At 46.5% G+C, this 23,400-nt stretch overlaps 2 protein-coding genes and 1 pseudogene across 4 annotated transcripts in view; 2 read left to right on the top strand and 1 right to left on the bottom strand.

Annotated features, from left to right (window-relative positions):
* The window catches only part of MYO19 (myosin XIX), a 43,034-nt gene extending 41,728 nt beyond the window's left edge, over positions 1–1,306 (top strand). The window contains 2 exon segments of the mRNA XM_033183786.1: positions 536–655; positions 658–1,306. Coding sequence (XP_033039677.1) covers positions 536–655; positions 658–813 — 276 coding nt within the window. The 3' untranslated portion in view covers positions 814–1,306.
* On the bottom strand, positions 1,120–11,159 carry ZNHIT3 (zinc finger HIT-type containing 3). 2 transcript variants are annotated; one of them, XM_033183799.1, is made up of 5 exons: positions 10,800–11,159; positions 10,635–10,666; positions 4,360–4,446; positions 3,249–3,329; positions 1,120–1,717 (listed from the first exon to the last, which is right to left on the bottom strand). In XM_033183799.1, exons 1-5 carry the CDS (start codon positions 10,883–10,885, stop codon positions 1,536–1,538), a joined length of 468 nt encoding a protein of 155 aa, XP_033039690.1. In that variant the 5' UTR covers positions 10,886–11,159; the 3' UTR covers positions 1,120–1,535. The 2 variants fall into 2 exon arrangements, with proteins under 2 accessions (XP_033039690.1, XP_033039692.1); XM_033183801.1 differs by lacking the exon at positions 1,120–1,717 and adding an exon at positions 1,724–2,882 and having other exon boundaries at positions 3,205–3,329; positions 10,800–10,971.
* Positions 11,160–14,593: 3,434 nt separating this feature from the next.
* LOC117067353 lies at positions 14,594–15,488 on the top strand (annotated as a pseudogene). Its single transcript, XR_004430710.1, has one exon. The product of XR_004430710.1 is annotated as a ferritin heavy chain-like (transcript).
* Positions 15,489–23,400: the final 7,912 nt, after the last annotated feature.

Raw genomic sequence — 23,400 nt, 5'->3', positions numbered from 1 at the left:
GGCCGAGGAAAGGTGAAAGTGTGTTGCACTGGGAGGTAGAACTCCAGGGTCTGGGTCCTGGTTCTGCCCCATTCACTGGATGATCTTGGCTAAGACACATTTTCTCGGAGTCTGTCTATAAAATGGGCTAATACTCAACCTGCTGCATAGAGTCACAGCAAGGAGTAAGTGAAATGACAAGGCAGAAGGAAACGCTGAATTTCCATTCAGAGGAATTACTATAGGCCTTAATCTAAATGAAATCTCCCATGAAAACACACAGGCCTGCTAAACAGAAGGGTAAATGTTTTGTTCTTCCGGCTTTAAGCAGTCATAGGAGTATGACAGACATTCCTCTTAGGGAGCGCCTCCTCCTAGGGTTTCCTCATCTGTCTCACACTGAGTGGATGTAACGCTATTTTAATCCTGCTGTGGCCCCCAGTACTAGTACTTGTCCATACCTCCTTGCATTTCTAGCATCTGCTGTGTGGGGTTCTGTTAGGCTTTGGCATTCCCAGGAACTGGGGCTAAAGCTGCAGCTCTCTCTCCCCTCTAGGGATCGATCAAGTTTCACTGCAGAAAGTCTCCACTGCGCTATGCTGACATCTGCCCTGAACCTTCGCCCTACAGCATTACAGGCTTTAATCAGATTCTGCTGGAAAGACACAGATTGATCCACATGTGACCTCTTCTGCCTTTACTGGGCTGGGTGATCCTTGGTGCCTTTGTTTCCACAAGGCCTTTTCCTGCCAGCTGCCTTGCCAAAGACATTTAATCAGCACACAGCTGCCAGACTATTCCCACAGTGCTCCAAATGCACATGAACAACAGTAACGGCTCCAGCCTTCAAGCCAGGGCCCCATGCCCAGTGCATCAGTGGGCCTGGGGCTCCAGGCTACATCAAGCACTGATGGTGTCAGGGCTGGTAGTTAGCAAACCAGGGTTAAGAAACATCAGGGCCACATTTCACTACCTTCACAGATCAAACTCAGCAGCAGTCATGACTGACTGTCACTACAGTGGGGACCCAATTCCACATAAGCACTTTTGGAAGAAAACAACCAAAGTTGGCCTAAAATTGGCGCTGGAATTTGGGCTGGGGAAAATTTTGTGGTTATTTCCTTTAAAAAGGAACAAAACTTTAGTATTTAATAAGTTGATTTATTTAATGTAATTTCAAACAATTATGAATAATGCAATGTACAGTAGAATCACATCCTGATTTTATTTAGTAACACTGACCAAGTTTAACTCCATATGAAGTGTAAAGCTTGATATCATTTATGATGTCTATCAACTGTACCAAAAGTAAAACATTTAAAAACAACCATCTGAATGTCAAGTTTTTTCTCCATAAAGGACTTGCCACCTTAAGGGCCCCACGTCTGCCTGAAACATGAGCCACATCAATGCCGGTAAAGGCCTGTATAACCTAGTCTGCATCCTGGAAACCTCTTCTGTCTGGGGCCCCCCACACTAGCTGGTCTCCTGGGAGAGGGAACAGGCAGGTTCTGGGAGTCAAGCACACGTTTGAGCAAGCAGCACAATAATCCATCTTAAGAATCCTCATTCTGGGATGGCTCCACAATTCCTAAACAGCAGTCTGCAAACTCCACAAACAAGGGCTCTTGCATGTAGGCTCTCATGAGCTTTGCTTTGTCTTCCCCCTGATCGAGGTTGACCATCAACTGCCTGAGGTGTGGATTGAGCAATAAGCTTCTTAATGTTGCAGATTCCCCTAAAAATTAACAAGAAAAAAAGCCAATCTGAGTTCAAGTGGGAAAACATGGAGATGGCTGAAAAGTGAAGAAATACTTCAAGTGTAATAAAACTATCAGCCAGGCGTGGTGGCTCCTGTCTGTAATACCAGCAATTAGGGAGGTCAAGGTGGGCAAGATCGCTTGAGCTCAGAAGTTCAAGACCAGCCTGGGCAACATGGCGAGATACCACCTCTATAAAATGAAAGGTGAGATCAGCATATCAAACTATTTCCACATTAAATGCAGTAACAGATACTAGTTCTTGGTATCTTTGTAAATATTGTAACTTCGTGCCACTTCAGCTAAGAAAAAAATGCTTTATCAGCACAATCAAAAAGCTAATAATAGCATTAAGCTGCTCGCATGATTTCCTTCTAGCCATACAAGTTGCCAGTGGTGAAGACAGCTATATGAGATACTCGGATATCTGAGCATGTGATCTGGCGTGCAGCAGGACCAGTAGCAGGGAACCAACAATAATACCTGCATGGTACTTTACAGTCTATAAAATTTTTCACACCTATTACCAGCTCAGCTGCAAACTCAGTCTAATCATAACCATGAGACTAAGTGCAAAGCATAACCTTTTAACATGATTCTGTGACATGGGAAGGATGAAATTAACACACTATACACATGTAACAATGTTTTAAGGACTGAATAAGCAGTGCTACAAAAATGGCAACACCTGTTTCCCCTTAAACCAAATCATGTGATAACCCGTTTGTGTTAAAGGCTGGACTGTGAACTGAGCACTGGGGATCTGGGAATACAGGTCCCTGCTGTACAAATCGGTATGTGAGAGATAAATTACCATAAAATGTAACAGTGATTTATTACTAGTAAGTCCAAGTTGCTAAGGGAAACCAAAAAAGTGCCTAATTCTGAAAGAGACACAAAAAGTCAAGAAAAGCTTAGCTGAACAAAGCAAACTTGAACCAAGCCTTGAAGGAGGAGCAAAATTTTGCCAGCCTGCAAGACCAGCAGGATTCCAGGCAGAAGGAATGGTGTGGGCAGGCTGGGAGGTGTGACACCCTTATGTTTACAGAATTATGTTGCTAGATAGTAAGGGCCCTGCATGCCATACTTATTCAAGGATTTAATAACTTTAAAAAAAATCACAATCCTTACAACACAGTAAATGTATCTCTTTTTTTTTTTTTTTTTTTTTTTTGAGACAGAGTCTTGCTCTATTGCCCAGGCTGGAGTGCAGTGGCCGGATCTCAGCTCACTGCAAGCTCCACCTCCCGGGTTCACGCTATTCTCCTGCCTCAGCCTCCAGAGTAGCTGGGACTACAGGCGCCTGCCACCTCGCCCAGCTAGTTTTTTTGTATTTTTTAGTAGAGACGGGGTTTCACCGTGTTAGCCAGGATGGTCTCGATCTCCTGACCTCGTGATCCTCCCGTCTCGGCCTCCCAAAGTGCTGGGATTAGAGGCTTGAGCCACCGCGCCCAGCCCAGTAAATGTATCTCAACCACTGACAAATAAACAAGCACAGCACAGACTTACCTAAATTCTTTAAATTCTGCAAAGAAACTCTGTCTTCTTCCTCATCTCTATTGAGAAAATCAGCTATAGAGTCGTCATCATCTAAGGAATACAAAACAGTCAACGGCTCATGACTAAAAAGGAGGCCTGGGCACCAGATTTTAACAACTACTTCAACAGGATAAAAATGTATGCACACACATGTAATAGTGATAGGGGTATTCAAGCAGGTACAGACAAAAATCCTCTTCTCTGGAGTTTGTGACTATACTAACACTCCTTTTTTAGAAGAGGGAGGCTAAGTGAAAGAATTGGTGATTTTAACAAATGCACCCTAGTGTTCACATCCTTACTTGTGTATGTGGTCCTGTGGTCTTTAGGCTTAAGACCCTGGCTGTCTAATAACTTATTACCCATCCCCACCTCTACATGGCTCCAACCCTGTGATGGGCCAATTAACTGGATGCTCTGTAAAAAACAGTCAAGCAGAATCTCCTGTGCTTTCAGCATGGGCAGAAACTGCTGGCATTGCCTGAACCCAACCTGGAAATTTCTCAAAGGGCAAAAATGGGCCATGCCTTTGGAGTGAATGTTCAGTACCTCTTTGGTGGCACCAGAGGGGCTGCTTTCAGAACTTGGCATGGTGCATGACACCCAGGAGGTATTAAAGAACATTTAGATGGCTGGACGGATGGGTCGACAGCCCACTACTGCTATGAGCTCTGAACCCCCAGCAGCAGCGAGATGATCTAGGACAAAGAAAGCCTCCTGCCTGGGCTGAGCTCAGGTGAACTGACAGCCCCAGCCAGATTCATGGAGGGAGACCAGCAGCTGTGGGCTAGAGAAGGCTCCTGCCAGCAGGGCCCACCACAAACCCCCAAACCATAGCCATGGCCTTTCTCATCTCTGTCTTCTGCCCATTTTTCTTCTGAATACTGCTTTCAGGCTGTTGCCTCAACATCACTCATGATGACATAGCCCCACTCCTGATGCTCAGGGCTAAGAAAGCTGTTGTTTCCCAATGAAGCTCTTGTTCTGGATTCCCTGACCAGCCCCAGTCTCCCCTTTTCCTTCCTTTCAACTTATTCTATGTGACGTCCCTTGTAGATTTGTTTGAAGTCAACCAACCCACCTTTGTTTTCCACAGGCTTTATGGTTTTGGTAGGAAGAGCTGATCTTATTTTTTTCTCAACAGGACGAGCTTCAGGGTTGCACTGTTCTGAAAAAGACACAAATCCCAGGCCCACATTACCTCCATTTCAGCAACAAGGCTGCACCTCCCCACCAAGCTAGCATCTAGGTAGGAAGCAAGTGTCTGAGGTAAGGGATGTGGGTGGGTGCCCAGGAATGTGGAAGAAGTGAGAGATCAAAGCAAGAGGGAGGTTAAGGAAAACCGCCAGCAGGCTGAGAAAGCAGGGCTCATTCATGCACCCCAAGAACCTGTCCCCATCCTCCCTACCCTGCTGAATCTTACAAGATTCTCACCACAATTAACTGGGGTGTTTGAAATAGCTGCTGTAAACCAGATACCAGATGGGATAAAACTAGAGAAAAAACAACCAAAGAACTTACCAAGTCAACAGAAGGCCAGCTGTGCTGGCTCACATCTGTAATCCTAACACTTAGAGGCCAAGGTGGGAGGATCACTTGAGCCCAGGAGTTTGAAACCAGCCTGGGCAATCTAGCAAGACTATGCCTCTACAAAAAATAAAAAAAATCATTCAGGCATGGTAGTGCATGCATGTGGTCTCAGCTACCTGGGAGGCTGAGGCAGGAAGATCACTTAAGCCCAGTATGTCAAGGCTGCAGTGAGCTATGATTGTGCCACTGCACTCCAGCCTGGGTGACAGAGAATCAACAGAGCATGAAGTCACAGGAAAGGATTCTGAGGACATAAAGGCAGGACCAGATTGTAGAGACTTAAAATGTGGATTTGACAATATGCTACGGAAAGGTTCTGGTCAGATAGGTGGCAGTTACAACAGCTGCCAGCGACTGAGTGCCAAGCACTGTGCCAGGTACACAGTGAGATACATAGTGGCTCAATGAACCTTTAGAAAGCCCCCATGACATGGACACTATTAATTCCACTTACAGACGAAAGGATTAATTTTTCTTGTAACAAACTTGTCCATTGGTGTCCACAGCTAGTAAGTAGCAGAGGCAGATTTTAGAATCCAGGTCTTACTTTACAGCTGTGCTATACGTGTAAGGAACACAGCAGGAGGGACTGGAGAAGAGGTGAATTTTCTGAGTTGTACCTGACCCCAAAATACATTTGTGTCTAAGGGGCTCAAAAAGAGGCTGGAGCTAAAGATCTGGATGTCAGCAAGAAAAAAAAAAAAAGTTTAAAAGAGAGACCACCTACCTAGGAATAAAAGTCAGGGACCAAATTTCAAGGGAGAGATCTAGCAAAAGGGAGGACTGGGCACAGTGGTTCCTGCCTGTAATCCCAGCAATTTGGGAGGTCGAGACAGGAGGACTGCTAAAGCCCAGGAGTCAAAGACCAGCCTGGGCAACACAGTGAGATCCTGTCTCTACGAAAAATAGATAAAGTTTGTCTCCGTTACTCAGGAGGCTAAGGTGGGAAGGCCACTTGGGCCCAAGAGGCCAAGGGTGCAATGAGCTGTGATCACGCCACTGCACTCCATCCTGGGCAAAAGAGCAAGACCCTGTCTCAAAAAGAAGAAACAAGGAGAACCTACAGCTATGCCACCCTGAATGCACCCTATCTCATCTGACCTCAGAGGCTAGAACAGGGTCAGGCCTGGTTAGGACTTCAAAGGGAGAAAGGGAGGAAAGAATACCACAGAGCGGTATCTTCCCAGCCTCCAAAGGAGAATATCAAGAAAGAAAAAGCCAAACACAGCAGATATTCATAGGAATCAAGAAAGATGACAGGCTAGACACGGGTAGCTCACGTCTGTAATCCCAACGCTTTGGGAGGCCAAGGTGGAAGGATCACTTGAGCCCAGGAATTCAAGACCAGCCCAGGCAATACAGTGAGACTTCATCTCCACAAAAATTAAAATTAAAAATAAATAGGCCAGGCATGGTGGCGCATGCCTGTAGTCCCAACTACTTGGGAGGCTGAGGTATGAGGATTGCCTGTGCCCAGGAAGTCACGGCTATAGTGAGCACCACTGCACTCCAGCCTGGGTGACAGAGCAAGACTGTTGCAAAAAAATAAAAATAAAAAGACAAATGAAAAGTGTACAACAGATGTGGCTATTAGAAATTTCTGATAAAAAATTATTCTTTATTAAATACTACTTTAACACTGCCTATAGCAGCAACAAAGGCAAAATTAATGTAAATATCCACCAATAAGAAAAATAAATATTAAAATGACCATACTACCCAAAGTAATCTACAGAGTCAATACAATTCCTATCAAAATACCAATGACACTGTTCACAGAAATTAAAAAAAAAAAAATTCTAAAATTAATATGGAACCACAGAAGATCCTCAACAGCCAAAGCAATCCTGAGCAAACAGAACAAGGCTGGAGGCATCACCACTACTTGGCCTCGAAATATACTACAAAGCTATAATATCTAAAACAGCATGGTACTAGCATAAAAATAGACACATAGATCAATGGAACAGAATAGAGAACCCAGATATAAATTCACACATTTACAGCCAACTGACTTTTCACAAAGGCACCAACAGCATATACTGGGAAAAAAGCACTCTTCAATAAATGGTACTGGAAAAATAGGATAACTGTAAGGATAATCATATGCAGAAGAATGAAACTAGATCCTTATCTGTCACCATATATAAACATCAAAATGGATTAAAGACCTAAATATAAGACCTGAAACTATGAAACTACTACAAGAAAACACAGGGGAAATGCTTCAGGACCTTGGTCTAGTCAAAGATTTTATGAATAAAATCTCAAAAACAAGGCAACAAAAGCAAAACTAGGCAAATGGAATTCTATTACACAAAAAAGCTTCTGTACAACAAAGGAAACAACAGAGTGAAGAGACTATAAGATGGGAGAAAATATTTGCAAAATATTCACTTGACAAAAGGTTAGTATCTAGAATACACAAGGAGCTCAACAGCAAAAAAAAAAAAAAAAAAAAATTTAAGTGGACAAATGGGCTGGGCGTGGTGGCTCACAGCTGTAATCCCAGCCCTTTGGGAGGCCAAGGCAGGTCGATCACCTGAGGTCAAGCGTTCAAGACCAGCCTGGCCAACATGGTGAAACCTCGTCTCTACTAAAAATAAAAAAATCAGCCAGGAATAGTGGCAGGCACCTCTAATCCCAGCTACTCTGGAGGCTGAGACAGGAGAATCACCTGAACCCCGGAAGCGGAGGTTGCAGTAAGCAGAAATTGTGCCACTGTACTCCAGCCTGGGCGACAAGAGTGAGACTCCGTCTCAAAAAAAAATAAAAATGGACAAATGGCCTGAACAGACACCTCAAAAGACGACATACAAATGGCCAACAAGTACATGAAAAAATGTTCAACGTCACTAATCATTAGGGACATGCAAGTCAAGACCACAGTGAGATATCATCTCACCAAAGTAAGAATGGCTATTATCAAAAAGAAAATAAATAACATGTTGGCAAAGATGTGGAGAAAAGGGAACTCTTATACACTGCACTGTTATTGGGAATGTAAATTGGTAGAGTCATTATGGAAAACAGCATGGAGTTTCCTAAAAAAACTACGAATAGAACTACCATATGATCCAGAAATCCCACTACTGTGTATATATCCAAAGGAAATTAAATCAGTCTGCCAAAGAGATACCTGCACTCCCGCGTTTACTGCTAGTCCCAACAGTCAAGATATGGAATCAACCTAAGGATCCACCAACAGGGATAAAGAAATGTGGTACATATACACACTGGATATTAGCCATAAAAAACCATGAAATCCTGTCACTTGCAGCAACGTGGATAAGACCAGATGACATCGTGTTAAGTGAAATAAGCCAGGCACAGAAAGATGTTCTTGTTAACATGTGGATGCTAAGCAAGTTGATTTCACAGAAGTAGAGTAGAAAGTGGTAACTAGAGGCTGGAAAGAGTAGAGGGTAGGGGGCTAGGGAGAAGTTGGCTAATTGATACAAAATTACAGCCAGATAGGAGGAGTAAGTTCTAGTGTTACACAGCACCTTAGTGTGACCATGTTGGCAGCAATTTATACTTTCAAATAGCTGGAAGAGAGGATTGTGAATGTTCCCAACATGAAGAAATAATGATTATTTGGGGTGATGAACATGCTAACTACCCTATTTGATCCTTACACATTGTATACAGGTATTGAAATATCACATTGTAACTCAAATTGTGTGCAATTATGTGTCAATTAAAAACAAATATTAAAAAGAAAAATCCACCAATAGGAAACTTTATATAAATAATGGTCGTATCAACTATATAATGAAATAACATACAGTCCTTTAAATCAGTGAGCTAGAACTTGTATGCACTAGTTATTTTTAATTTTTTTAATTTTTACTTTTTTTGAGACGCAGTCTCACTCTGTTGCCCAGGATGGAGTGCAGTGGTGCAGTCTCGGCTCACTGCAACCTTCGCCTCCATGGTTTAAGCAATTCTCCTGCCTCAGTCTCTTGAGTAGCTGGGATCACAGGCGCGCGCCTCCACACCCAGTTCATTTTTGTATTTTTAGTAGAGATGTGGTTTCATCATGTTGGCCAGGCTGGTGTCAAACTCCTGACCTCAGGTGATCCACCCACCTTGGCCTCCCAAAGTGCTGGGATTACAGGCCTGAGCCATTGCACCTGGCCTGTATGCACTATGTTTTGAAAAGTGCACAACATATAAAATCAAATGAGGATGTTAAGTACAGTCTCACTGCTGAGATTCTAAAAGCTAAAAAAAAAAGTTCGATATATTGGTACAAGAGTGGAAATAAGCTGAAAGAATCTACGTCAAACTTTTTTTGTTTTTTTTTGAGACAGAGTCTTGCTGTCTCCCAGTCTGGAATGCAGTGGTGCGATCTTGGCTCACTGCAGCCTCCTCCTTGCGGGCTCAAGCGATCTTCCCACCTCTGCCTCCTGAGTAGCTAGGACCACTGGCGCAGACCGCCACGCCTGGCTTTTTTTGTTTGTTTATACAGACAGGGTTTCACCATGTTGCCCAGGCTGGTCTCAAACTCCTGAGTTCAAGTGATCCGCACACCTCAGCCTCCCAAAGTGCTGGGATTACAGGCATGACCCATCGCGCCCCGCCTACATCAAACATTTTTTTTTTTTTTTTTTCAGACCGAGTCTCGCTCTGTTGCCCAGGCTGGAGTGCAGTGGTGCAATCTCAGCTCACTGCAACCTCCACCTCCCAGGTTCAAGCGATTCTCCTGCCTCAGCCTCCTGAGTAGCTGGCGCGCGCCACCACACCCGGCTAATTTTTGTATTTTTGGTAGAGACGGGGTTTCACCATGTTGGCCAGGCTGGTCTCGAACTCCTGGGCTCAGGTGATCCACCCGCCTTGGCCTCTCAAAGTGCTGGGATCACAGGCGTGAGCCACCGCGCCCGGCCAGGTCACTTCTTTTTAACGCTACAAAAGTGTGTTCACATACACAGAACTTACTTGGTTCTTTTTTTCTCTTAACAAGTCAAGGACTTCTCCTTGTGTTGTACATGGACTTACCTCTGTTTCTAACAAGACATTATTTTTTTTTTTTTTTTTTTTGAGACGGAGTCTCGCTCTGTCACCCAGGCTGGAGTGCAGTGGCCGGATCTCAGCTCACTGCAAGCTCCACCTCCCGGGTTTACGCCATTCTCTCGCCTCAGCCTCCTGAGTAGCTGGGACTACAGGCGCCCGCCATCTCGCCCGGCTAATTTTTTGTATATATTTTTTTTAGTAGAGACGGAGTTTCACCGTGTTAGCCAGGATGGTCTCGATCTCCTGCCCTCGTGATCCGCCCGTCTCGGCCTCCCAAAGAGCTGGGATTACAGGCTTGAGCCACCGCGCCCGGCCTACAAGACATTATTTACACGAGTGAAAATATTGTTAAACTTGTGCAGTTTCAGCCAAAATGGTAAGGGGCTACACCAGAATACTGAGAAAGAAACTGCTAGGGTAGACCTCGGTGGGAAAAGCAATCGGTAACTATTTCTAAGTAAGAAGAGTAGTACGCAGAAGGAGGGGCGGGGTAGAAGAAAGATTACTGACTGTTCAAAACCGTGAGAGCGATTAAAGAGAGGGACAACAGAGGGAACTGTCCGACACACAGGGAGAGGCCTATGACACCAAGGACCAAGTAAGAGGAAGCGAGGTTCCTGCAGAACCCACGGAGACCCGAGGCGGAGAAAGAAGCGCAGCCCAAGGGTCCACGCCCCCAAGACGGAGGCTGGACGTGGGGGCTACCCCGCGCGAGGAGGGGGCCGAGGGCTGGCGGGGACGGGCACTCACCTTTGTGCTTCCGGAAGCAGGCTACAGAGCAGCTGTAACAACAGAGACCACAGGCCGCGTCAGCCCTGAGGGCCCGCGGCCCCTCCAGCAGCCCGCCGGCTGCCGCCCGCCCTCCCGCCGTGACCGGACACCCGCACCCCCAGACCCCGCGACCTCCTCGCTCACTAGGGCACGCGGCAGGCCGGACAGCGGTATTTGGGCTTCTCCAAGCAGATCACGCAGACGACGGTGCTACATCTGAGCGACGCCATGCTCGTGGTGAAGGAGACTGCTTCCCGCGCCGCCGCGCGCGTCTCTCACGCAGCCGCGCCCGCGTGCACGCCCCTTTTTCCGTTTCCTAAACGGGGACTCAGCAGACAGACAAAAGCAATGGACTGATCCTGCTCACTGTTCCAGTCCTCGTAAGTAGAGCGTCGATATACTCGATGTGCATCAAGTAGCTGCTTCCCAGGTTTTCCTTGATTAGATAGATCATAGCATCGAAGAACTTGTTGTGTAGCCCTGTCGCTGTCCCTGTGCGGCCGTGTGGCTTGGACCAAGTCATCGACACTGTCCAGGTGTGTTGCCCCGCATGTAAAAAAGAAAATGCGTGGAACTAAACGTCCTTTACTTTCTGGCTTGGACTTCCTGAATCTTGCAGGGACATTGGAGTTCGTCCGCCCATCTCATCTGCTTATTCTTGGCAAAAGACAAGTCCAGACACTGGGCGAACCAGAAGCGGTTGGATCACGCAGTAGACAGGAACCTGCCCTTCCCAACCTAGGCCATTTTTCACTGGGGAAAGAAAGATGAGCCTGACCACTGGCAAATGTTTGAGCTCCAACTGTGAGCCCTTCAGTGCTGGGGACCCCCCGGGATCTTCTAATGAAGAAGTCGTCTCTGTCCTCTGGGAACTTAATGCTTAGAGCGAAAGTAGGACAGGTAAACGGGGAGGAAAGAGACTCACTCTTAGAGTCCTGCCCTCGCTACCCTGCACCTGCACGCCCCTGAGAGTGAGTGCTTCTTAAATTTTGCACTCTAGGCTCCTCACACCTCCCCCTAGTCCCGGAAGCTAATTGACCAGGAAGCAGGCCAGTGACCACTGGCCCCAAGACGGGGATCCCAGACAGATGAGTCTGGACAGATGGGCTATGATGGGACTTGAATGCCACCACAAACTTTAGGTTTAGACAAAGTCATGTTTTGTTTTGTTTTTTTTTTTAAGGAAATTTGCTTGCAGCTAGGCATGGCCCAGCCTTACCTTGGCTCCCATCCTACCTGCACTGGGCCCTCTCAGGGCCATAAATTGCCCTCATCCCCAAGTGCCTCCTCTTCTGTGTTGGCTGTTCAGCCTTCAGGGTCCCTCTTCAGTAAAGATGTCTGCAGGGATGTATCTGCAAAATCCAAGGCAGTGGTTTGAACCTTGGCTCAACCCCCTCCCTGGCTGTGTGACCTGGCATGGTTGGTTACCTGCTCTGAGCTCCCTTATCTATTAAAGTGGATGTTTGGGCCTACTTTCCTGAGCTGTTGTAAAGCAGAGAGGAGACCATGTGCAAAAAGTTTTGTAATCTGAAGTGCTACATGATATCTAGAAAGAGTCTTAACTCATGGATCTCCATCTGGACCGCATGAACGCATGAACGAAGGTCTCAGGCCCCAAGCCACGCCCCTCCAAAACAGTTCTGCCATCTGCTTCTTGAGTGGGAAGTGAGTAATGATCCTTCCTTTGGGTGTGGCAACCCAGTCCAGTCTTCAGTGCTGAAGCTGCTGGGCCCTCTATCCACCTGCATGTCCTACTTGCAGCTGCCCCAGCCTGCAACCTCTGCCTGGGACCCAGCCTAGAATCCAAAACCGGTCCACACAGACCTAGTAACTCGCAGCACTCTCATATTGTTCAACAGTTGTACCACTGATGATTTGAACTTGAAGCATCCCAGAAAGTCCAGAGAAGTCCTGGGAAGTCCAGAGAAGGCCAGTGACTTGTCCAGGGCCATATGTAAATCCTGTGCCAAGCCGGGCATGGTCGCACCAGCCTGTAGTCCCAGCTACTTGGAAGGTTGAGGCAGGAGTTCAAGACTGCAGTAAGCTATGATTGTGCCACTGCGTTCCAGCCTGGGTGACAGAGAGAGAGACCCTGTCTTTTTTTTTTTTTGAGCCAGAGTCTCGCTCTGTCGCCCGGACTGGAGTGCAGTGGCCAGATCTCAGCTCACTGCAAGCTCCGCCTCCCGGGTTTACGCCATTCTCCTGCCTCAGCCTCCCGAGTAGCTGGGACTACAGGCGCCCGCCACCTCGCCCGGCTAGTTTTTGTATTTTTAGTAGAGACGGGGTTTCACCGTGTTAGCCAGGATGGTCTCGATCTCCTGACCTCGTGATCCGCCCATCTCGGCCTCCCAAAGTGCTGGGATTACAGGCTTGAGCCACCGCGCCCGGCCTGACCCTGTCTTAAAGAAGAAAAATTTACGCCAGGCGCAGTGGCTCACACCTGTGATCCCAGCACTTTGGGTGGTCAAGGCAGGCAGATCACTTGAGGCTAGGAGTTCAAGACCAGCGTGGCCAACATAGCAAAACTCTGTCTCTACTAAAAATAGAAAAAATTAACTGGGTGTGGTGGTGCATGCCTGTAATCCCAACTACGAGGAAGGCTGAGGCACAAGGATCGCCGGAACTCGAGAGGCAGAGATTGTAGTGAGCCAAGATCACGCCACTGCACTCCAGCCTGGGTGACAGAGCAAGACAGCAAGACTCTGTCTCTAAAAATTAAAAAAAAAAAAAAAAATTAATTTAATTTAAAATCCTGTGCCCAGCCAGGTAAGGTGGCTCATGCCAGTAATCCTAGCGCTTTGGGAGGTGATGGTGGGGACATGACTTGAGCCCAGGAGTTCAAGACCAGCCTGGGCAACATGGTGAAAACCTGTCTCTACCCAAAAAGATACAAAAATTAGTGGGGGGCAGTGGCATGAGTCTGTCATCCCAGCTACTGGGAAGGCTGAGGTGGGAGAATCGCTTGAGCCCAGGAGGCAGAGGTTGCAGTGAGTGGAGATCATGCCAATGCACTCCAGCCTGGGCAACAGAGCAAGACTGTGTCTCAAAAAAATTTTTTTTAATTTAATTAAATTAAACTTAAAATCCTGTGCCTAGCCAGGTAAGGTGGCTCACGCCAGCAATCCTAGCACTTTGGGAGGCCGAGGCAGGCACATGGCCTGAGCCCAGGAGTTCAGGACCAGCCTGGGCAACATGGCGAAAACCCGTCTCTACCCAAAAAGATACAAAAATTAGTGGAGGGCAGTGGCATGAGTCTGTCGTCCCAGCTACTGGGGAGGCTGAGGTGGGAGAATTGCTTGAGCCCAGGAGGCAGAGGTTGCAGTGAGTGGAGATCATGCCAATGCACTCCAGCCTGGGCAACAGAGCAGGATCTTGTCTCAAAAGGAAGAGAGAGAGAGAAAGAGAGAAAAAAAAAAGAGCCTGTGCACTGTCTAACATGGGTAGAAGTTTGCCCACTGTAGAGGACATCACCACTGCTGCTTGATTTGTCCTGTGATGTGTGTACCGAGGCTGAGGCCAGAGACAATCCTAACCATTTTCAGGGGCTCAATCCCTCCCACCCGCATCCAAACCACACTGACCTGGGAGTGGAGAGATGACTCCAGAAAAAAAAAAAAAGAAAAGAAAAGAAAAGAAAATTCGGCCGGGCGCGATGGCTCACGCCTGTAATCCCAGCACTTTGGGAGGCCAAGGCAGACAGATCACCAGGTCAGGAGATCGAGACCATCCTGGCCAACATGGTGAACCCCGTCTCTACTAAAGTACAAAAAATTAGCCAGGCGTGGTGGGGGGCGCCTGCAGTCCCAGCTACTCGGGAGACTGAGACAGGGGAATCGCCTGAACCCAGGAGGCGGAGGTTGCAGTGATCCCAGATCGCGCCACTGCATTCCAGCCTGGTGACAGAGCAAGATTCCATCTCAAAAAGAAAAGAAAAGAAAATTTCTAGACGTTCTTCGCCGAGAGTCGTCGGGGTTTCCTGCTTCAACAGTACTTGGACGGAACCCGGCGCTCGTCCCCCATCCCGGCCGGCCGCCCATAGCCAGCCCTCCGTCACCTCTTCACCGCGTCCTCGGACCGCCCCAAGGCCCCCGCCGCCGCCGCCTGTCCTTAGCCTCCGCCATGACGACCGCGTCCACCTCGCAGGTGCGCCAGAACTACCACCAGGACTCAGAGGCCGCCATCAACCGCCAGATCAACCTGGAGCTCTACGCTTCCTACGTTTACCTGTCCATGTCTTACTACTTTGACCGCGATGATGTGGCTTTGAAGAACTTGCCAAATACTTTCTTCACCAATCTCATGAGGAAAGGGAACATGCCGAGAAACTGATGAAGCTGCAGAACCAACGAGGTGGCCGAATCTTCCTTCAGGATATTAAGAAACCAGACTATGACGACTGGGAGAGCGGGCTGAATGCGATGGAGTGTGCTTTACATTTGGAAAAAAATGTGAATCAGTCACTACTGGAACTGCACAAACTGGCCACTGACAAAAATGACCCCCATTTGTGTGACTTCATTGAGACACATTACCTGAATGAGCAGGTGAAAGCCATCAAAGAATTGGGTAACCACGTGACCAACTTGCTCAAGATGGGAGCACCCGAATCTGGCTTGGCAGAGTATCTCTTTGACAAGCACACCCTGGGAGACAGTGATAATGAAAGCTAAGCCTCAGGCTAATTTCCCCATAGCCATGGGGTGACTTCCCTGGTCACCAAGGCAGTGCATGCATGTTAGGGTTTCCTTTACCTTTTCTATAAGTTGTACCAAAACATCCACTTAAGTTCTTTGATTTGTACCATTCCTTCAAATAAAGAAATTTGGTACCCAGAAAAAAAAAAAAAAAAAAAGAAAATTTCTGAAATCCCTCCCATGCACATCCACGCAGGGAAGAGGCCCCTCCTCCACTCTGGACATCTGGATGCCCCCAGCTTTCCCCGACCTTCGCACCCCTAGTCCTCTAATGTCCAGGAAAGGAGGTGGGCTCAGCTGCGATGGCGGTTAGGTGATGGCACACTAAGACGAATAGTGCATCTCCTCCGGGCAGTGGCCAGTTCAGACAAGAAAGGGCTGTGTGACCCTAGGCCCAGCAACTAGATGTCCACACTGATGTCCCCTCCAGACCCATCTTAATGGCCGCCCAGGGCTGTCTCGGGCCTCCTGGGAGTCAGCCTGGGGCGCAGTGCGGGCACTGGAGAGAGAGGCGTCGTTGTGGAGGTTTTCAGAGCTCTGCCTCCTGGCAGCGCTGTCCCGCGCGTTCGAGGCGAGTCCGGGCCAATCACAGGCTGGAGACGCGCAACGCCGCGCCCGGTCCCGCCAGAGGGCGCCCCAGGCCCGCACTGCCCGGGTGGAGCGCGCTCGCCCGGATTCCCGCGCAGCTCACGCCCCGCCTGCGCCCCACCCCGTACGGGAGGCTTAGCGGTCTGGCAGCGCCGGAAAGAGCAAGTCCAGCCTCTGATACATACCTCGGACATCGCCAGGCGGCAGGATAGTGCGTCGAGAGCGCGGGGGCGAAGCGGGCGACCCGATACCCACGAGTGTTCCTACGGGAAAGCAGGGCCTGCGCTCACCGAGGGCTCCGCGTGCTACTGGCTGTCCAGGGGCGGTTCCCCTCGGTGTCCACCGCCCAGCGCTTGCGGACAGCCCCGGGGGGCGGAGTGCCCGCTGACAGCTGGCCGCCCGCAGTAGCCTGATTAAAGTTGAACCGTACTTCCAGAGCGTGTGGGTTGCTCGCTAGGTCGCGATCCACTGCCTTCCACCCTCCTGGCCTCCTGTGATCGGGCGGGCAGATCGGCCTAATCTCCCCCACGTGCTGTGTGGCCCTTGTTAGAGGCCGAGGTTGATAAGGGCGAGCCCTGCTAGATCTCAGCTCCTTTCCGCAGCTCTGACACTTGCATTCCTCCCCCAGGGCACGGGTGAGTCAGGGCCAGCACCAGAAGTGACTATGATGGGCTCTTTAGGGACTGCTGCCACGTTCTCACCTGCTTGCCTCCGTTTCCCCTCTGGTATCTAAGAGAGAGGTCAGTTCTCCCCAAACTGATCTGTAGAACAATGCAATCCTTATCAAAATCCTAGAAGACTTTTCTGTTGAAACTGGCAAGATGACTGTAAAATTTAAAGGAAGGCCGGGCGCAGTGGCTCACGCCTGTAATCCCAGCACTTTGGGAGGCCAAGGCGGGCTGATCACGAGATCAGGAGATTAAGACCGTCCCAGCTAACAGGGTATAAACCCCGTCTCTACCAAAAAGACAAAAAAAAAACTAGGTGTGGTGACAGGCGCCTATAATCCCAGCTACTCAGGAAGCTGAGACAGGAGAATCGCCTGAACCCGGGAGGCACAGGTTGCAGTGAGCAAGATTGCACCACTGCATTCCAGCCTGAGCCACAAAGTGAGACTCTGCCTCAATAAAAAAAATTAAAGGAAATGCAAAGGATATAGATTAGCCAAATCTTTTTTGTAAATGAAGGAAAAAGTTTGAGAATGCATATTACCTGATTTCAACACTCTGAAAAGAATACAGTGAAAAAGACAGCATCATGATTTGTTGTTTGTTTGTTTGTTTTTAATTGTTGTTGTTGTTCTAAGAGAGAGGGTCTCAGCCAGGTGCAGTGGCTCACGTCTATAATCCCAGCAGTTTGGGAGGCTGAGGTGGGGGAATCACCTGAGGTCAGGAGTTCAAGACCAGGCTATCCAACATGGTGAAACCCCATCTCTACAAAAATACAAAAATTAGCCAGGCATGATGGTGGGTATCTGTAATCCCAGCTACTCTAGAGGTTGAGGCGGGAGAATCACTTGAATCCAGGAGACAGAGGTTGCAGTGAGCCAAGATCACGCATTAAGTCTAGCCTGGGTGACAACATGAGACTCCATCTAAAAAACTAATAATAATAATAATAAGAGAGAGGGGTGGGGCAGAGCAAGATGGCCGAATAGGAACAGCTCCAGTCTCCAACTCCCAGCGCGAGCGACACAGAACACCGGTGATTTCTGCATTTTCAACTGAGGTACTGGGGTCATCTCACTAGGGAGTGCCGGACAATCGGTGCTGGTCAGCTGCTGCAGCCCAACCAGCGAGAGCTGAAGCAGGGCGAGGCATCGCCTCACCTGGGAAGCGCAAGGGGGAAGGGAGTCCCTTTTCCTAGCCAGGAGAACTGAGACACACAACACCTGGAAAATTGAGTGACTCCCACCCCAATACTGCGCTTTGAGCAAATGGGCACACCAGGAGATTGTATCCCACACCTGGCCGGGAGGGTCCCAGGGCCACGGAGCCTCCCTCATTGCTAGCACAGCAGTCTGCGATCTAACCACAAGGCAGCAGCGAGGCTGGGGGAGGGGCGCCCACCATTGCTGAGGCTTAAGTAGGTAAACAAAGCCGCTGGGAAGCTCGAACTGGGTGGAGCTCACAGCAGCTCAAGGAAACCTGCCTGTCTCTGTAGACTCCACCTCTGGGGACAGGGCACAGCTAAACAACAACAACAAAAAAAGCAGCAAGAACCTCTGCAGACACAAATGACTCTCTCTGACAGCTTTGAAGAGAGCAGTGGATCTCCCCACACGGAAGTTGAGATCTGAGAAGGGACAGACTGTCTGCTCAAGTGAGTCCCTGACCCCTGAGTAGCCTAAATGGGAGACATCCCCTACTAGGGGCAGTCTGACACCCCACACCTCACAGGGTGGAGTACACCCTGAGAGGAAGCTTCCAAAGTAAGAATCAGACAGGTACACTCGCTGTTCAGCAATATTCTATCTTCTGCAACCTCTGCTGCTGATACCCAGGCAAACAGGGTCTGGAGTGGACCTCAAGCAATCTCCAACAGACCTGCAGCTGAGGGTCCTGACTGATAGAAGGAAAACTATCAAACAGGAAGGACACCTATACCAAAACCCCATCAGTACATCACCATCATCAAAGACCAGAGGCAGATAAAACCACAAAGATGGGGAAAAAGCAGGGCAGAAAAGCTGGAAATTCAAAAAATAAGAGTGCATCTCCCCCTGCAAAGGAGCGCAGCTCATCGCCAGCAACGGATCGAAGCTGGTCAGAGAATGACTTTGACGAGATGAGAGAAGAAGGCTTCAATCCATCAAACTTCTCAGAGCTAAAGGAGGAATTATGTACCCAGCGCAAAGAAACTAAAAATCTTGAAAAAAAAGTGGAAGAATTGACAGCTAGAATAATTAATGCAGAGAAGGTCATAAACGAAATGACAGAGATAAAAAGCATGACACGAGAAATACGTGACAAATGCACAAGCTTCAGTAACCGACTCGATCAACTGGAAGAAAGAGTATCAGCGATTGAGGATCAAATGAATGAAACGAAGCGAGAAGAGAAACCAAAAGAAAAAAGAAGAAAAAGAAATGAACAAAGCCTGCAAGAAGTATGGGATTATGTAAAAAGACCAAATCTACGTCTGATTGGGGTGCCTGAAAGTGAGGGGGAAAATGGAACCAAGTTGGAAAACACTCTTCAGGATATCATCCAGGAGAACTTCCCCAACCTAGTAGGGCAGGCCAACATTCAAATTCAGGAAATACAGAGAACGCCACAAAGATACTCCTCGAGAAGAGCAACTCCAAGACACATAATTGCCAGATTCACCAAAGTTGAAATGAAGGAAAAAATCTTAAGGGCAGCCAGAGAGAAAGGTCGGGTTACCCACAAAGGGAAGCCCGTCAGACTAACAGCAGATCTCTCGGCAGAAACTCTACAAGCCAGAAGAGAGTGGGGGCCAATATTCAACATTTTAAAGAAAAGAATTTTCAACCCAGAATTTCATATCCAGCCAAACTAAGTTTCATAAGTGAAGGAGAAATAAAATCCTTTACAGATAAGCAAATGCTTAGAGATTTTGTCACCACCAGGCCTGCCTTACAAGAGACCTGAAGGAAGCCCTAAACATGGAAAGGAACAACCGGTACCAGCCATTGCAAAAACATGCAAAATGTAAAGACCATCGAGGCTAGGAAGAAACTGCATCAAATAATGAGCAAAATAACCAGTTAATATCATAATGGCAGAATCAAGTTCACACGTAACAATATTAACCTTAAATGTAAATGGACTAAATGCTCCAATTAAAAGACACAGACTGGCAAAATGGATAGAGTCAAGACCCATCAGTCTGCTGTATTCAGGAGACCCATCTCACATGCAGAGACATACATAGGGATGTCAAATAAAGGATGTCAAAATAAAGGGATGGAGGAAGATCTACCAAGCAAATGGAGAACAAAAAAAAGCAGGGGTTGCAATACTAGTCTCTGATAAAACAGACTTTAAACCATCAGAGATCAAAAGAGACAAAGAAGGCCATTACATAATGGTAAAGGGATCAATTCAACAGGAAGAGCTAACTATCCTAAATATATATGCACCCAATACAGGAGCACCCAGATTCATAAAGCATGTCCTTAGAGACTTACAAAGAGACTTAGACTCCCATACAATAATAATGGGAGACTTCAACACTCCACTGTCAACATTAGACAGATCAACGAGACAGAAAGTTAACAAGGATATCCAGGAATTGAACTCATCTCTGCACCAAGCGGACCTAATAGACATCTATAGAACTCTCCACCCCAAATCAACAGAATATACATTGTTCTCAGCACCACATCGCACTTATTCCAAAATTGACCACATAATTGGAAGTAAAGCACTCCTCAGCAAATGTCAAAGAACAGAAATTATAACAAACTGTCTCTCAGACCACAGTGCAATCAAACTAGAACTCAGGACTAAGAAACTCAATCAAAAACGCTCAACTACATGGAAACTGAACAACCTGCTCCTGAATGACTACTGGGTACATAAAGAAATGAAGGCAGAAATAAAGATGTTCTTTGAAACCAATGAGAACAAAGATACAACATACCAGAATCTCTGGGACACATTTAAAGCAGTGTGTAGAGGGAATTTATAGCACTAAATGCCCACAAGAGAAAGCTGGAAAGATCTAAAATTGACACTCTAACATCACAATTAAAAGAACTAGAGAGGCAAGAGCAAACACATTCAAAAGCTAGCAGAAGGCAAGAAATAACTAAGATCAGAGCAGAACTGAAGGAGATAGAGACACAAAAAACCCTCCAAAAAATCAATGAATCCAGGACTTGGTTTTTTGAAAAGATCAACAAAATTGACAGACCGCTAGCAAGACTAATAAAAGAAAAAGAGAGAAGAATCAAATAGACGCAATAAAAAATGATAAAGGGGATATCACCACCGACCCCACAGAAATACAAACTACCGTCAGAGAATACTATAAACACCTCTACGCAAATAAACTAGAAAATCTAGAAGAAATGGATAATTTCCTGGACACTTGCACTCTTCCAAGACTAAACCAGGAAGAAGTTGAATCCCTAAATAGACCAATAGCAGGCTCTGAAATTGAGGCAATAATTAATAGCCTACAACCAAAAAAAGTCCAGGACCAGATGGATTCACAGCTGAATTCTACCAGAGGTACAAGGAGGAGCTGGTACCATTCCTTCTGAAACTATTCCAATCAATAGAAAAAGAGGGAATCCTCCCTAACTCATTTTATGAGGCCAACATCATCCTGATACCAAAGCCTGGCAGAGACACAACAAAAAAAAAGAGAATTTTAGACCAATATCCCTGATGAACATCGATGCAAAAATCCTCAATAAATACTGGCAAACCGGATTCAGCAGCACATCAAAAAGCTTATCCACCATGATCAAGTGGGCTTCATCCCTGGGATGCAAGGCTGGTTCAACCTTCGCAAATCAATAAACGTAATCCAGCATATAAACAGAACAAAGACAAGAACCACATGATTATCTCAATAGATGCAGAAAAGGCTTTTGACAAAATTCAACAGCCCTTCATGCTAAAAATGCTCAATAAATTCGGTATTGATGGAACGTACCTCAAAATAATAAGAGCTATTTATGACAAACCCACAGCCAATATCATACTGAATGGGCAAAAACTGGAAAAATTCCCTTTGAAAACTGGCACAAGACAGGGATGCCCTCTCTCACCACTCCTATTCAACATAGTGTTGGAAGTTCTGGCTAGGGCAATCAGGCAAGAGAAAGAAATCAAGGGTATTCAGTTAGGAAAAGAAGAAGTCAAACTGTCCCTGTTTGCAGATGACATGATTGTATATTTAGAAAACCCCATTGTCTCATCCCAAAATCTCCTTAAGCTGATAAGCAACTTCAGCAAAGTCTCAGGATACAAAATTAATGTGCAAAAATCACAAGCATTCTTATACACCAGTAACAGACAAGCAGAGAGCCAAATCATGAATGAACTTCCATTCACAATTGCTTCAAAGAGAATAAAATACCTAGGAATCCAACTTACAAGGGATGTAAAGGACCTCTTCAAGGAGAACTACAAACCACTGCTCAGTGAAATAAAAGAGGACACAACAAATGAAGAACATACCATGCTCATGGATAGGAAGAATCAATATCGTGAAAATGGCCATACTGCCCAAGGTATTTATAGATTCAATGCCATCCCCATCAAGCTACCAATGACTTTCTTCACAGAATTGGAAAAAACTGCTTTAAAGTTCATATGGAACCAAAAAAGAGCCGCATTGCCAAGACAATCCTAAGTCAAAAGAACAAAGCTGGAGGCATCATGCTACCTGACTTCAAACTATACTACAAGGCTACAGTAACCAAAACAGCATGGTACTGGTACCAAAACAGAATATAGACCAATGGAACAGAACAGAGTCCTCAGAAATAATACCACACATCTACAGCCATCTGATCTTTGACAAACCTGAGAGAAACAAGAAATGGGGAAAGGATTCCCTATTTAATAAATGGTGCTGGGAAAATTGGTTAGCCATAAGTAGAAAGCTGAAACTGGATCCTTTCCTTACTCCTTATACGAAAATTAATTCAAGATGGATTAGAGACTTAAATGTTAGACCTAATACCATAAAAATCCTAGAAGAAAACCTAGGTAGTACCATTCAGGACATAGGCATGGGCAAGGACTTCATGTCTAAAACACCAAAAGCAACGGCAACAAAAGCCAAAATTGACAAATGGGATCTCATTAAACTAAAGAGCTTCTGCACAGCAAAAGAAACTACCATCAGAGTGAACAGGCAACCTACAGAATGGGAGAAAATTTTGCAATCTACTCATCTGACAAAGGGCTAATATCCAGAACCTACAAAGAACTCAAACAAATTTACAAGAAAAAAACAAACAACCATCAAAAAGTGGGCAAAGGATATGAACAGGCATTTCTCAAAAGAAGACATTCATACAGCCAACAGACACATGAAAAAATGCTCATCATCACTCGCCATCAGAGAAATGCAAATCAAAACCACAATGAGATACCATCTCACACCAGTTAGAATGGCAATCATTAAAAAGTCAGGAAACAACAGGTGCTGGAGAGGATGTGGAGAAATAGGAACACTTTTACACTGTTGGTGGGATTGTAAACTAGTTCAACCATTATGGAAAAGAGTATGGCAATTCCTCAAGGATCTAGAACTAGATGTACCATATGACCAGCCACTACTGGATATATACCCAAAGGATTATAAATCATGCTGCTAAAGACACATGCACACGTATGTTATGTGCGGCACTATTCACAATAGCAAAGACTTGGAATCAACCCAAATGTCCATCAGTGACAGACTGGATTAAGAAAATGTGGCACATATACACCATGGAATACTATGCAGCCATCAAAAAGGATGAGTTTGCGTCC

Source organism: Trachypithecus francoisi, unplaced genomic scaffold, assembly GCF_009764315.1.
Source record: "Trachypithecus francoisi isolate TF-2019V2 unplaced genomic scaffold, Tfra_2.0 Lachesis_group20, whole genome shotgun sequence".
Taxonomy (NCBI): domain Eukaryota; kingdom Metazoa; phylum Chordata; class Mammalia; order Primates; family Cercopithecidae; genus Trachypithecus; species Trachypithecus francoisi.
Note: the sequence above shows the minus strand (reverse complement) of the source record. Positions and strands in the feature narration are given on the sequence as shown.

Coding starts and splice junctions, on each gene's coding strand:
- ZNHIT3 (XM_033183799.1), bottom strand. CDS start 10,885: ATGGCGTCGCTCAGATGTAGCACCGTCGTCTGCGTGATCTGCTTGGAG. Junction 3,330..4,359: donor AAAGCCTGTGGAAAACAAAG/GTGGGTTGGTTG, acceptor TGTATTCCTTAG/ATGATGACGACTCTATAGCT. Junction 1,718..3,248: donor GCAGAATTTAAAGAATTTAG/GTAAGTCTGTGC, acceptor GTTAATTTTTAG/GGGAATCTGCAACATTAAGA.